Source organism: Pseudorca crassidens, chromosome 16 (genome assembly GCF_039906515.1).
Source record: "Pseudorca crassidens isolate mPseCra1 chromosome 16, mPseCra1.hap1, whole genome shotgun sequence".
Taxonomy (NCBI): Eukaryota; Metazoa; Chordata; class Mammalia; order Artiodactyla; family Delphinidae; genus Pseudorca; species Pseudorca crassidens.
Window position 1 is genome coordinate 73,107,307 of NC_090311.1, and position 15,652 is coordinate 73,122,958.

Genomic DNA, 15,652 nt, shown 5'->3' on the forward strand with positions numbered 1-15,652 from the left:
TTTCATGTATAGCCAAAACTGTTCAGGATCATCTTGACAACACATAAATTGTTTTTCCTTTGTCACATGTATAATTTTTACAATTATTAGGCCAATCAGTACGAATCAGATGAGTTCTTTACAAATGAAGTTTTTTTCCGCATTACTGAAATAGCACTGACTCTCCAACTAATACAGAAGCAGTGTGACTACCCGTGCTGCACGTAGTACCGGTTTCTCTCTTTAACGCTCAGACCGACGTTTAATCAGTGTCCTTCTTCAGGAGACTGCCAACTTTAACAACAGAATAAGCGGTATGATATCAAGACACAATGGCGAGTACTCGCCCCGTATTCTCAATCACGGCAGATGTACGAGGCCACTTCCTTCAGATTTTTGACAGTTTCTGAATCACAGCCCCAAACGGCGAAGCTGGTGGCTGTCCGTGGTGCTGAAACGCACTCTTTTTCTGCCCCCTCACTGAAAAAACTGTCACCCCCATTCCATTTTGAGAGGATAAAAAGACTTCTAAATGTAGATGTTCGAAAAAGGAACTGTTAAGTTTCTGGTCAGAGACCGCTAACTAGTGTGTGTGCGGGGAGAGGCGGCGGGGCGAGCAGGCTGGAAACCCCTGAGGGCATCTCCCTTTCGACGCCGGGAGACCCAGGACTGCGGGACTGCGGCAAAGATCAAAAGCGCCGCGTCCCGGGCGGGAGCCGCGGGCGGGAACGGCGCCCTCGCGAGGGCAGCCCTCGGCCGGGGCCAGGCGGGCGAGGCCGGCGAGGGGCGCCGAGGCCGGGGACGACGGCGACTCTCCCCGCCAACGCGCGAGCCCCGGGGTGCTTTTGTTTTTGGGGTCTGAGGGGCGGGAGGGGTGGACGAAGGGGAGCCCCCACCGACATTCATATGCACAGGTGGGACAACAAAAGACCCTGCCGCCCGCGCAGGGGCGGCTGAGCCAGAGCGGCCGCGGTGCCTGGCCGTGGGCTCGACCCCCCCTCCTCACCGTCCCGGCCACTCTTACCGTCCCGGTCGCACAGCTGAATGGCCTCCAGGCTGAGGTTTTTGATCACCTCCTCACAGGGGCTGGTGGGGCTGCTAAGGGCATGATCCAGGCGCGGCACCTCCATTTTTCCAACCCCCTTCTCACGTCCGCCTGCTTCGTATCCAGGCTCTCTCCGCGGACCGTGTGAGAGAGAAGGGCGGGAAAGGGAAAGGGAGTGGCGGAGGAAGGGAGGAGGCCTGGGACGCGGCACCGAGGGGCCGAGGCGACGGCAGTGGCGGGAGCTCCACTGAGCGTGCGGCTCTGAGAAGCCGAGACAGTCCCGGCGCGAGAGCGGGAGGGGGCGCGCTCCCGGCGGGAAGAGGACGCGGCGCGCGGGGAACGTGAGGGAGAAGGCACGGGGCGCGCACGCGCGCGAGAGGACGCGCCCACCTGCTGGCGCGCGGCGCTCCCTGCGCCCCAACCCCTTGGCCTTCCGTGCGTACGCGGCCCGGGGGGCCCTCGCGCCTCGGCGCCAGCAACCCGGCGCGTGAGGCGTCGGACGGCTGAGCGCGCCGGAACGGCGGGCGTCGCGGGGCGTGGCGGAGGCGCCCGCTTGTCCCTCTTTGCTGGTGAGGGCGGTTCGGCGTTCCTTCCCTCCTCACAGTGTTAGTCGGAACCAGGTTGGCACTGCGGCGTCTGCACGAGGAGGTGAGAGTGAGCAGTTTGTTTGTTTATCAAGGATTGGAAGAATGAGGGTCCAGACCCTTTTATATAGGGTTTTGGAGCCAGCGGGCTGCCTTCGCCCCCTCAAGGTCCCGGGCTACTCGCAGCCCAGACTTAACGTGTTCCGCCAGCCAGTCCTCAGAAACAGCTGCGTCTGTGTGAGAAATGAGCGGCTTAACTGAGGAGTGGCGTGGTTTAGGGACAGGATTTTGGTCGTCCCGAAGGAGGGGCAAACAGGGGAATTCAGACCTGCCAGGAAAGTGAGGGAATGAGGAGATGCCCGCCAGCCTGCTGGAAAGGCAGCAGACGTGCTTCGGGGGCCCCAGCTCCCCACCCCAAACTTCTCAGTCTAGCTTCATTCATTCATCCATTTATTCACCCAACAAGTAAGTAATAAGCGCTTACTCTGTGCCAGGCTTTGTTCTGGGCGCCAGTGAAGGTGGGAGACGGTGCCCTCAAGGATATGGAAGGAACCTTTTCCACGTGGAAAATGTGCTTCCTTAAGTTACCCTAAACTTGTCTGCCCATTTTTTAAAAAATGTCACTTAAGATTTAGCAATAAATCACTCAGTGGAGGTGCAAATGATTTTTAAAAAGAAAACAGAGGTCACAGCCTGTTGATCTCTGTTGCCATTTGCATCTTTGGAATAGTTTTTAATTTCGTAGCTATCTGGGGATCAAAAGTAGTGCCCTCTCCCCTTTTGAGTGTGGATTCCCATTTGAAATTAAAGTTTCTTTTCACTGATTTCCCAACTTCAAACCTAAATGTTAACTAGTAGAGTAACAATTTACATAAAGATTGCTGTATGCTACCCTTTCTAGTCACATCCATTTAGCCATGACAGAACTAAATCTAGTTAATTGAAGCCTAATAAAACAGATGAACCAGCTTAGGGTAAAACAAGCCTGTGAGACAATTTGGCACGACTGCAAGTTGTTAAAAATCTGTGGAAGATAACTGGGTCTCTTAAAGGGAAACGTCCTCATTATGAACTTAGGTATTAACGAAGATGGATCTCCTTCGTGTAGTTTGAGAGAACTTTTGTGTCAAGTGAGGAGTGTCCCCAAGGAGACGATAAATTTTTACTTGTCAAGAAATATGGCAAGATGGGGCTTATTAGTGAATTTCCTGTGTTCCAAAGACGAACACAGTTTCAACTAGAAATTGATGTTGTCAGCCCAACCACAGTGGGTTCATCTTTCAGAGTGGTGGTAAATTTACAAATCTTAAAAGGAACTGTGTAAGATAGATTACCAATTTATTGATGTACAGATGAGACATATAATTCATGCATATAATTAAAATTATAACTTATACAGATATTTAGGAAGCACCTGCTGTGTCCAAGGACAATACACTAGATGTTGGAAATTTTGAGTTCATATCTATGAGCAAAGATAGACATTGAAAAAGTAAAATGATGAGTGTAATGGGGAAGAGGAAGTATGGGAGCTTGGGGAAGTGCACACAGGGACCCCACCATAGTTTGGTTAGTTAGGAAAGCCTCTAAAAGGATTTTATGTTAAAGGAACGGGAAATGTGTGAAAGGCTTTAAAAAGGAAATTACCATGATCAGATTTTTTTACCATTACACAGAAAATTTGTGTAATGAGAAAGGGGGTAATGTTTTGAGAAATGGTAATGTGATTTTCTGGGCATAAGACCTCTTCAATCCCAAGCACCTTTATGCTGAGGATTTAGATTATTACATAAGAAAATGAGAACTCTTTTCTTCTCATACCTAAGTTGCAGTGGGAGGAATTGTAATCCCCATACACTTACATCATTTAATTGTTAGCTTGAGGTGCCCACTATTACAGTCAAGATCCTACCAATCATTCACGCTCGAACTCAAATGGTACATTCTCTGTAAAGATTATTCCCACTGCCAAAAATCTTTTTGTTTTATTTAAAGCCCTTGACAAGAAGTTGTTTACCTTTGAATAAATGGTAAATTAAAATCCTAATGAAGTAATCTAAAGTCTTACTCATTCTGAGCCCAAACATGCCTACTGTAAGGTCAGTACAAAGGCCTTAATTTTCCCCTCTGTCGGTCATACACAATAATGATAATCCTGCTTCCTTCTGCACACATATATTCAATTCTCTGGGTAAATGCTGCTAGTTCTTTCAAACATTTCTTTTTTTTTTTTTTTTTGCGGTACTCGGGCCTCTCACTGTTCTGGCCACTCCCGTTGCGGAGCACAGGCTCCGGACGCGCAGGCTCAGCGGCCATGGCTCACGGGCCCAGCCGCTCCGCGGCATGTGGGATCCTCCCGGACCGGGGCACGAACCCGCGTCCCCTGCATCGGCAGGCGGACTCTCAACCACTGTGCCACCAGGGAAGCCCTCAAACATTTCTGATGTCACATTGCTTTGAGTCCCTCTCTCACTCTGGACACTGTCCTCTGGATAGCTCTAATTTTTGTAAGAGTTCATAGGTGAACACACTAGGGGTAGAAATATAATAATATATAATACAAATATTATAAATTATATTACAAATATATGTAGGGGAATACACAGTAGTCTATCACTGTCTTTGCTCTATATGTCAGATGTCTTGTAACACAGCCCAGGAACACATTAGCTTTTCTGACAGTGTTATCACTCTGCTGACACGTCCTGAGCTTACAGTCACATAAAACCTATCCTTCTTCCCTGAACATTTCTTAATTCCCCCCTTGACGTTGTAAGTTTTGAGTACATATTATAGTATTTGCAGAGAGAAGATACTCAGTACAGTTTGCTAAATTATTTGATTGAAGTTCATTCAGTACTTTTAATGTGTTTAATTATATTGTTGCAACTAGCCTAGGATTTTCTCAAACCCAAAGAAGAAGTCCTTTAGGTAAGTTTTTAAGTGCAGAGATCATGCTTATAGGACCCACAGCTGTAGGCACAACCCAGTTTTTTTATTATTAGGCAGAAGGCAAAGCGTGAGAACCAAAACCATAGGTAGAAGCAAACTCCAAAAAATGCATAGTAAATGGAGTGTTTTTTCTTTATCTCATAACATTACCATAACTTTTCGTAAGCTCTTATTATAAATGGTAGCATGAAAGAAAACTCATGATTGATAGAGACAAACTTGAAAGCAACTCAGATACTCTAAATTCTTTAATTTGATTCAAGTTGAGTAGAGTCTGGACTTGTGAAGATCAAATGAGATAATGCATATGAAAGTGTTGTGTGAGCTGTGAGGCACTTCAGAAAGTTAGGATGTTGTTATTACTGGGCACTAAGAATGCCATTAAGAAAAGATTTCTGGGCTTCCCTGGTGGCGCAGTGGTTGAGAGTCTGCCTGCCGATGCAGGGGACGCGGGTTCGTGCCCCGGTCCGGGAAGATCCCACATGCCGTGGAGCGGCTGGGCCCGTGAGCTATGGCCGCTGAGACAGCGCGTCTGGAGCCTGTGCTTCGCAATGGGAGAGGCCACAACAGTGAGAGGCCCATGTACCGCAAAAAAAAAAGAAAAAAGAAAAGAAAAGATTTCTTGTCAATTTTACAGTACAAATTTCTGGATATATTTTAATAGCTATTTCAAAACATTAAGAACTTCCATATTTAGAATATCTTTATGATTCAGTGTGTTGGGGCCCTTAAAAATTATGCCTCATTTTGTTTGCTTTGGGTTTTAATGATAGATTTTTGCCAAACCCATAAGCAAATATTCAACATTGAATCTCTGCCCAGTATTTGATTTCTACACTCCTAATTCTGTATCACCAAACACCAATGGGAGAAGGTAGAGAACTATAATGACTTGATCCATTATAAATCCATGCTGTCAAAATTCAGCTTGCTTAACAATTCAATGGCTATTGCAGACCACTTCTCTTTGAAATCCCCCAGCTCTACTCTCACTTTCAAAGGATGATGTCTCTGTCTCTCTTTCCTGGAAAAAAAAGGAAGGCAGAGTGAAGTTTCTCTTTTGTTCTTACCTTTAGCTCAGTAGGTCCTGGTAAAATTTGCTACTTTGCCTTCCTTCATCTGTGCTCTCCAATCAGTGCCTGTGTATTCCAGAATATAGTTAACTCCCTATTTTTACCCCCTCCAGCTGTTTTGGTCTTTTTCTTTCCTCTGATTCTCTTTTTTGTTTTTAAACATTACCAAATCTCCTTGATTTTTTTTCTTGATTAAACATCATTTTATTTTAAATTAAGGTTTAACAGATAAATTATTTCTGAATGGTCACAACTAAATCCCTTGCTAGTATGTTAGCATTATACATAAACATAAAATACACCCTTGCCAGAAACACTTCAACGTTTAAAACTAGGTACCGTGAAGCACTGACACAGTATGCTGGATTATAACTGAATTTTGATTCCCACAACACACTTCAGATCAGTTCACTCTGCATTGCTCTCCAGGGCTGAATGGAAGGGGACATACCACACAAGGGTCAGTGGAAAGGATGGAAATGTTTCATCTTCAGCGCTGGCCCTAATGCTCATCAGATCTTATAAATCCCAAGATAAACGTGGAAGAACATCAAACTCATCTAGGGGAGCTGCTCTTTCCCAAGGTTTCAGTTCCAAAAGCTTCTTCCTCAGATGGAAAGTAACGAAGGCAGGGTTTCTTTTTAGAACTCAGTTAATATTTCAATGTGTTTTCTGCCAGCATCTCATAGATACGTGTGCATAAATATATGCACATTTATAAATACACACACACACACAAATTTGCTCCACTATCTAATGTCATCTAATGTCACCTTGCTTTATTTTTCTCAAACAAATAAAGCCTAGCTCTGGGTATGTGTTTACTAACAGTATTTGTTCCAAATCTCCTGGATTTAAAAAATTATCTTACTTGAACCAACCAGTTACTATACAAGTTTTAAATTTTCTTAGGTAAATAAGGATCCCATTATAAATTGTGAAGTATCATAAAAGTGTTATTCATTGCTTTTATTTCCTTTTAATCCTCATACAGTTTAACACCCATCTCTACCACTCTGATTCTTACTCTTCAAAATCATCTTTGGATTTCGTGAGATTTTTCTTTTTTTTTTTTTTTCTGCAAGATTTTTCACATCACCAAGTATAAAGGCCTTTTATCATCTGCATCCTCTTTGATACTTCAGCAGTTTACTTCTGAACTTCTTTAGCACTGAACTCTATTGGATCTCTTCCTTCACATGTGCTTAATGTTTATCTAGCTTCTAAGCTACCCTCTTGAGTGTAGGTGTTTGTTAAAGTTCAGCCTCTGACATTATGTTCTTCCCTGTTTAAAGCCATTTCCTCTGAGAATGCATGCATTCCCATGAATTTTAATGTCTTCTTAATGTTTAAATTCTCACCTTTAACGTCAGATCTGTATCTCAAGTTCCCAACTATAAACGAAAGCCATTGGCCTATTTCCAGTTAATGAGCATTTTTATTTACATTCCCATAACCATTTCTAATTGATCTGTTCATCCCAAAAACTGATTACCTTTTCTGATTTCTTCCATTATAATCACTGGCAACAGTATCCTTTTAGTCACGCAGTGTTACCCAATTTTCTGATTTTCTCTTTTCCTCTTTAAATGAAACTATCTGGAAAATAATTAAAATTTTGCAATAGTTCTTGGATGTGTGATTTTTTTCTGAATTATAAATACTGCTAACACATTAAGTTCTCATCATTTTGACCAGATTTTTTGAAATTACCTTGTGAATAGTCTTACTACCTCCCTTCTTCAATCATGCTGCTACTAAGATTGGCCCGCTAAAGCACTTTATTGATCAGAACTTGCTTGATAAATTACAGTGGCTACTTATTTTTGTTCTGCAGTTACTGAAGTTTTCTAGGCAGTTATATGACAATTGCAAAGCAATGTTGTAAGAAGATTAATCTGTCCATGTTTCGTGGGATAAACGTAATGGAGGAAGACAGGCGTTTAGGAGATTATTATAGTCCAGGCAAAAAACATAATGTATTATAGACTAAGACATTAGAAATGGGAATGTAAAGGAAGCAATGGATTTGAGAGAGTGGTGTTATACTGTTGTTTCCTGAGGTTATTTTTAAAAATCACAAAAGGAGAGGTCCTTCAATATTTTGACACTTTAGAAGATTAAATTGTTCACTCATATTATTGATGGCTACATACTATAAATATTAATATTATAGTACAGCATCCTATAGCAAATGAAGCAAGAAAAATGTATTGAACATACTTCTTCCATCTGTAAACCCAAGTCAGTGCACATTATTGAGCGCCGTTAGATTTTCTGGGATGATACAAAGACACTGCCCATGTCAACATTTCCCCTTACACCATGTTATTGCTGTTATCCTATAATACAGATAAATGGAGTTGCTTCTAGCTAATTTTAGCAAGAGTAGGTGGCATCATAAAAATTAGCGCAGCAGCTATTCACAGGAGGGGCTTCAACTAGAAAGTGGCAATAGTGAGGCCATGGAGACAGATAGCTATCACCTTCTGCTCTTCCTAATAAATCCCCATCATTCAGACACATAAATGAGACTATTTATTGTCCCAATATGTGTTCATATTCATTGTATAATATTCATAAAGGTGTTAAATGCTTCAAAGATTGGAATATTTGTTTTACCATTTCCTTGTTTGAAACTTCTCCACAATAGCTAAGCCAAATTGTATGTGATTATGCCTTGCAGCTAGAAAACTATTTCCTTTTGAAGTAGTCTGTTGTATCTAGAGAGAGCTCCAGAGTCAGCATTGTATGGAATCCAAAACTTCCTCCACTGTCAGTGTTTCCCCACTTATCTTGAAGACACAGAGAACAGTTAATTCTTCTTCACATGACAGCCGTATGTGTATAATGCAAAACATGGTTGTCTCTTCTGATTCGTCTTTTCTCCAGTCTGAATCTTCTCATATTGCAGCTTGACTCAAAGCATATTGAGTCCTTGATTTCCTCTGAATATGCTCTAAAGTTATATATTTCATTCTGAAAATACAATGTCCAGGACTAAACACAATATAATGGAGGAGGTCTGATTACAATAGAGCAACTTATCTGAACATAAATTTCCAGTGCATTCACATTAAAAATGTTATTTGATTATTATTTGACAGTGTATGTCTATTCATATTTGGAAAGTCCTTCACAGTAACTTTCATTTATTATTCCTCACAGCAACTTTCTTGAACTTTTGTTTTTAAAGCTGAAAGAAATGCCTACTGTCATTTTTACAAATCACAGACGATATTAAAGCTAATTATGCATAACATATAAAAATGGGATAACTACTGCAATATGGTTGTATTCTATGTAGTCTCTTGATTACTCTGTGGTCCTTAAGACCTTTAAATGACACAGTATGTCATGAAATTTGATAATAAGATTTTCTGTTTATGATAAGTGTCGTATAACCACACAGTATCTGTGGATTCACACATTTTGTGGGACAGATCATGGGCTAATCTTCCATGGTGCGGAAGGTATTGACAGTTCTTGAAATGCGATAAAGAAGCCTTATTTCAGATATTCACAGGAAAAACCTGACAGCCTTATAAAGATTTAGTGGATAATGTTATAATGATAAGGGAGAATATTTCTTTGGTCTCTTATGTGATGCTTATTTATTACAGTGTAGTCTGACAGTGCATTTACTTTTTCCTCCACAAAAATGTTGCTCAACTAAACTAGTAGTTTGACTGTTTAAGATATCACAAAACTGAGGAATAAAGGGAATAAAGGGAATAATCAAACATAGCCGAGAGAGAGACTAAGTCTACAGAGACACTACATAGATAGTAAGCCTACTGAAAAGGTCTTAATACTCCCAGGAACCAGACTGATACAAATACAAAGTTAAAGTCTAAGCCATCACCTCGCAAAATTGAGCTTTTAAGAGACTAGGCGCATTTAGTTTTATTCTTGCCACCCACTACATTTTGTTGCCCTGGTTTCTATTCCATATTATTTCACTGTTTTACACCCATGCATCAATCACTCTTTCTAGATCTTTTTCTTTCTTTCTTTCTTTTATATCATAGAAACTAAATATCCCTAGTGGTATGGGGGCAGGGGGAGGAAAAGAAGACAAAACAAAACAGATATGATACTTAATAGGACCATGGTAGGCCCTCAGTAGTCAGCTCCTCTATTTCTCTTTCTTAAGGATGTCTTTATAGGTGGCCCAAACAACTGTTTACTTCAGGAAATATATTAATATGTATTCAGTCAAACTAATTTGTATGGTGTCATATGAACAAATCACGTATCTAATTTGTTTTATAGCTTTAAAATACTTTTTTGAACATCTTTTTGAAACTGTGCTAGAGTTTCTTAAGACAGCTCATAATGACTTTGTCTCATGTCTTCATAAGAGGCTGAGAATCTCTAGTAGTAAATGGTACAAATGATATTTTTACTGGTCTCATTCACCTTATGGATGAGCAGAAAAACCCTTATGGGTCAAAACCTATGATTGATTTTTTTCTTCTGCCACCTCACAGGAAGACTTAATTTGGATATATTAAGTTTCTATTTCAAGGCACTCTTCTTTCTCACTACTAAGGCTTCAGTGCCTTTATCAAGATAATGGCCTCTGAATGATTTGAAAGGGTAAACTTGTGGAATTGTTTTTATAGCTGAGTTATAAGATAATTTAGCTTTCAGGTTTCATCCTTGACCCCTTGACTATATCTATCTGTTCTTTATCCTTTAGTTTCTCAGACTACAAAGAAGACAGCTAAAGCTAAATCAGTTAAACACTGTTTTTGTTTGTTTTTGTTTTTTGTTTTGGATGGTAGTGGCCTGTGGATACTGAGTAGAAGGAGAATGTTTGCCAGGTCATTGACTTATAGACTAGAATCAACAAAAGTAAACTCCATTGGTTTGATTAATGCAATTAACAAAGATTTTTAGTACTTCCTATGTAGGGTACTAAGAACTAGGACACAGAGTATAAGACTTTCTTCTGAGATTGAATTTACTCATGAGAAGGTAACAGTCTCCTGCTATTGAAGAGACCTCAAATTCACACAAATAATTTGCTTTTCATGATATAGTATATGCTCTAACCAATTTTTGGTCAGAAAGAAAGACATTAATAGTTTTCTGGTATGCCAGTGTATAGCCTAAAATATATATAAAATATGACACTTCATCCTAATTCACTCTTCTTTCATTTTCCATACTGTTGGTTTGTTTTATAGTGGTAATAATTGATCTGTACTTGAATTCTGTGTAGCAAGCATGTGCTTTATAATACTGATTTAGAGGAGAAGGGCATATGGAGAAGGAGAGAAGATACAGAAAAACCTTAAAATTTTTATCAAGATATTTGTAAGTATTGATGTTTCACCTTTTTACACAAAAAAGTAGAGCTTAGAATAAGGCAAAATGTGGCAAATGCTGTAGGAGGGGAAGAAATTGTGTGCTGTGGAAGCAGAAAGAAGGAAGAAATTAATTTCAGCTAGAGGAAATCTATGTGAATAAAATGCTTGTCCTGAGTGCCATTAAGTACAATAAACTAAAGTGCCATCAGGTTGCTTCTCTAGGCTCTGTGTTGTACTCAGAGTGCTGCTGAGTCAACCGTTTAATCTGTAGAGGTATCCACAGAAGCATTCATCTTATCCCCAAAACATTTTTTTATTTTTTATAGATATATCAGGAAAAAACAGTTTGATTAAATGGCCCATTGTCGACATACCTGATATGTTCTTTCAGGTTGGGTCCTTCTAATGAGTAGGGAGGATGAGCGCTCTATGTGCAGAGGCCATTTAACAATGATGAATAATGCAGGCAGTTATACAGACAACTTTAATCTCATTTAATGTAATGAAAGTACTTGTATATAACATAAAATACCTCCATACTATTATAAAGGCTTATATTTAAAGTCTTTATTTTCTTGTTTCACCTATAAGGATTACATTACATTACATTATAAGATTGGTCTGGCAGTGCTATTCTTTGAAAATCTGGGCTTCTGAATATTGACTCTGGTTGATTCTGAGTGATCACCTATGATACCATAAGTTTTAATTTTTAAATTAAAATTATCAAATATTGTTTTCTTACGATATATTTTGTGACTATTGTAATAAAAGTGTCTGAGGCTATTTAATCTCCTATAAATATAAATATGATTTATATTTCTCTTAACTAAAATATAAGAATAAATGTATATTCTATAATTTAGATAAACATATATCTATATATAATTCTATATACCACATAAGAGTATATATTTATATTAATTAAAACCATAGCAGTTTCCATGTTTATAACCTCAATAATTCTGTTCTCTGCCCATGTCTTCAAATAAAGCCTAGAGAAACAAATAGGACCTGTTTTATAGACGCTACCTAATAGTGCCACAGCACATGACTTCCAAACAGATTTATAAATAGCATCACTAGTCTATATTTTGCTCTAACTACAAGCAGTGTTTAATAAAATAATTTTAGAGGATATAAATTTTCAACTGCCAGTTTTTACCTCAGTGAGTTTTTCATTGAGATATGCATGTCTTTGTCTTACGTGTGAAATTTCCAACTATCTATTCTATATATTTAAGCTCCACACTTACAAAATGTAAAAGTCTTTTTTATCTCAGCTCAGTACATTATAAAATCATCTTTTATAATAATTCATATTCTGTTACCAGGACCATTCATTCTTCTCTTTTGCCATTATGTCTTCTGGGCTTTTGCCAAGCATATACCATCAAGAGGTAACAGTTCACACTTTCTCTTTGACCCCAGTGTGAAGTTACATTTATGAAAAGATAAAAATACATGGAAATATTTCTAATACGTCTAAGATTTTTTTCCTAGTTAAAATATATCTAAAGTAAGAATAAATAATAAGCACACATAGATCTATTCTGTATACTATAATTTCAGGGTTATAAGATTATAAAGTGACACAGATATCACATGTTTTCATAAAGTCTTTATTATATATACTTCTGTATATATTGATATACATGACCATCAAAGCTGAAGTGGGAGGTCCTTGTCTTTACCCTGAGTCTGAGCTGCTGATGCCCTCCTCAGACTGTCTACACATTCCTAAACTATGGTGGTGTAACACAGAGAACTAAAGAAATATTGAGAACTAAAGAAATATTGAGGAATAAAGAAATATCTTAAAAAATGACAACTAATATGATTAAAGTTTCAGAGTTAATTGATTGTTTTTTTAAATTTAATTTTATTTTATATTGGGGTATAGTTGATTTGCAATGTATTAGTTTCAGGTGTACAGGAAAGTGATTCAGTTATAAATATACATATATCCATTCTTTTTCAGATTCTTTTCCCATATAGGTTATTACAGAACATTGAGTTCACTGCGTTATACAGTAGGTCCTCGTTGTTTATTTTGTATACAGTAGTATGTATATGTTAATCCTAAACTACTAATTTATCCCTACCCCCCACCTTTCCCTTCTGGTAACCATAAGTTTTTTCAAAGTCTGTGAGTCTGTTTCTGTTTTGTAAATAAGTTCATTTGTATTTGTATCATATTTTTAGATTCCACATATGAGTTATGTGATATTTGGCTTTATCTGACATACTTCACTTAGTATGATAATCTCATCCATGTTGCTGCAAATGGCATTATTTCATTCTTTGTTTATGGCTGAGTAATATCCCATTGTATATGTACATCTTCTTTATCCATTCCTCTGTCAATGGACATTTAGGTTGCTTCCATATCCTGGCTATTGTAAATAATGCTGCAGTGAAAGTTGGGGTGCATGTATCTTTTCTAAGTAAGGTTTTCTCTGGATATATGCCTAGAAGTGGGATTGCTGGATCACATGGTAGTTCTATTTTTAGTTTTTTAAGGAACCTCTATATGGTTCTCCATAGTGGCTGTACCAATTTACATTCCCTCCAACAGTGTAGGAGGGTTCCCTTTTCTCCGCACCCTCTCCAGCATTTGTTGTTCATAGACTTTTTGATGATGGCCATTCTGACCAGTGTGAGGTGATACCTCATTGTAGTTTTGGTTTGCAATTCTCTGATAATCAGCGATGTTGAACATCTTTTCATGTGTCTTTTGGCCATCTGTATGTCTTCCGTGGAGAAATGTTTATTTAGGTCTTCTGCCCATGTTTTGATTGGGTTGTTGTTTTTTTTTTTTGATATTGAGATGCTTGTATATTTTGGAGATTAATCCCTTGTCAGTCGCTTCATTTGCAAATATTTTCTCCCATTCTGTGGGTTGTCTTTACGTTTTGTTTATGGTTTCCTTTGCTGTGCAAAAGCTTTTAAGTTTAATTAAGTCCCATTTGTTTATTTTTATTTTCATTACTCTAGGAGTTGGATCAAAAAAGATATTGCTGTGATTTATGTTGAAGAGTGTTCCGCCTGTGTTTTCCTCTAAGAGTTTTATAGTATCTGGTCTTACATTTAGGTCTTTAATCCATTCTGAGGTTATTTTTGTGTGTGGTGTTAGAGAATGTTCTAGTTTGAGTCGTTTTTTAAAACTGACTTGAATGAAAATTGTTTGGGTATCATAATGCACACAACATTTTTTCAGAATTTATAGGCACTATTCTAAATACTTTATATGTATTTATTCTTTTAATACTCATAACAACCCTTGAAGTGAATACTATTTTTATCCTCATTTTACAGATGAAGAAAATGAACACAGAGGTTAAATACTTGCTCAGAGTCCCAAAGCTTGAATCTGAACTGAGATAGTTTGGCTTCAGGCATAATTTAAAAAAAAATTTTTATTGGGGTGTAGTTGCTTTACAGTATTGTGTTAGTTTATACTGTACAGTGAAGTGAATCAGCTATACGTATACATATATCCTCTCTTTTTTGGATTTCCTTCTCATTCAGGTCACCACAGAGCACTGAGTAGAGTTCCCTGTGCTATACAATAGGTTCTCATTAGTTCTCATTAGATACTGTCTATTTTATACATAGTATCAATAGTGTATGTATGTCAATCCCAATCTCTCAATGCATCCCACCCCCTGCCTTTCCCCTTGGTATTCATACATTTGTGCTCTATGTCTGTGTCTCTGTTTCTGCTTTGTAAATAAGATTGTCTATACCAACTTTTTCAGATTCCACATATGTGCGTTAATATACGATATTTGTTTTTCTCTTTCTGACTTACTTTACTCTGTATGACAGTCTCTAGGTCCATCCATGTCTCTACAAATGACCCAAAATATTCCATTGTATATATGTACCACATCTTCTTTATCCATTCCTCTGTTGATGGACATTTAGGTTGCTTCCATGTCTTGGCTATTGTAAATAGTGCTGCAGTGAACATTGGGGTGCATGTGTCTTTTTGAATTATGATTTTCTCTGGGTATATCAGGCATAATTTTTATCTTTATATTCAAAAAAGGGAAGAGAAGAAAAGATACACACACATACGGGCAGAGAAAGAGAAAGAAAGGGAGGAAGAGAGAATATGTATATGTGCTCAAACTCAGTGTTTTCATTTCTTAATAAGAAAGAAATACTGGGTACAGTTTCATAACTTCCTACCATAGTTAAAATTTTCATAGAGAAAGAAGACTCACGTCACACTTTCCTTACCCACTGAGGAAAGAAAAACACTAATAATAGTCATTTTCAACTCTTTTCAGTATTATTTAATGTTTTGAATTGTGGCCTGTTGGCAATTTTCTTCTCTTTTCTTTCCCCTTCTCTTTCTCCCTTCCCCCTCTTCCTTCCTTCCTTCCTTGATGATGACAGTGATGGTATACTGGAAACTTGGGGAATGGCTAAAAGGCTAGAAAAGTTTTCATTTCCTGCCTCCCCAGCCTCATCAGGCACAGTTTTGTGAAACAGTTTTACTTGTATTTGAAATAGAATGAATTTTTGTTTTGTTTATGAAGAAAGACACACCTGTGTGCAAAGCCTTGAGTAATAGAAGGAACTCCACATATGATCTGTGATTCTAAGTCAGTCTAAATTACTATTTCAACTGTCTTCAGACAAAATTAATAGATTCTGTAACCTAATGCTGCCCCTGGGATTATCTACAGC

At 38.6% G+C, this 15,652-nt stretch overlaps 1 protein-coding gene and 1 long non-coding RNA gene across 6 annotated transcripts in view; one reads left to right on the forward strand and one right to left on the reverse strand.

The window, feature by feature from the left end:
* Positions 1-1,296, reverse strand: part of PHYHIPL (phytanoyl-CoA 2-hydroxylase interacting protein like) — a 91,966-nt gene extending 90,670 nt beyond the window's left edge. Inside the window, exon 1 of one of the 2 annotated variants that reach the window (XM_067710934.1) lies at positions 1,004-1,296. Coding sequence is in view for 1 of the 2 variants with exons in the window: in XM_067710933.1 (XP_067567034.1) it covers positions 1,004-1,109 (106 nt within the window). In the remaining variant the exon portion in view is untranslated. The remainder of the gene's footprint in view (positions 1-1,003) is intronic. The other variant, XM_067710933.1, reaches the window with a different exon arrangement.
* Positions 1,297-1,488: 192 nt separating this feature from the next.
* Positions 1,489-15,652, forward strand: part of LOC137209341 (uncharacterized) — a 438,438-nt gene continuing 424,274 nt past the window's right edge. For 2 of the 4 annotated variants that reach the window (XR_010935993.1, XR_010935994.1), the window contains exon 1: positions 1,499-1,672. This is a non-coding gene — a long non-coding RNA (uncharacterized lncRNA). Of the gene's footprint in view, positions 1,673-15,652 lie in introns of all 4 variants that reach the window. The other 2 variants (XR_010935991.1, XR_010935992.1) reach the window with 2 other exon arrangements.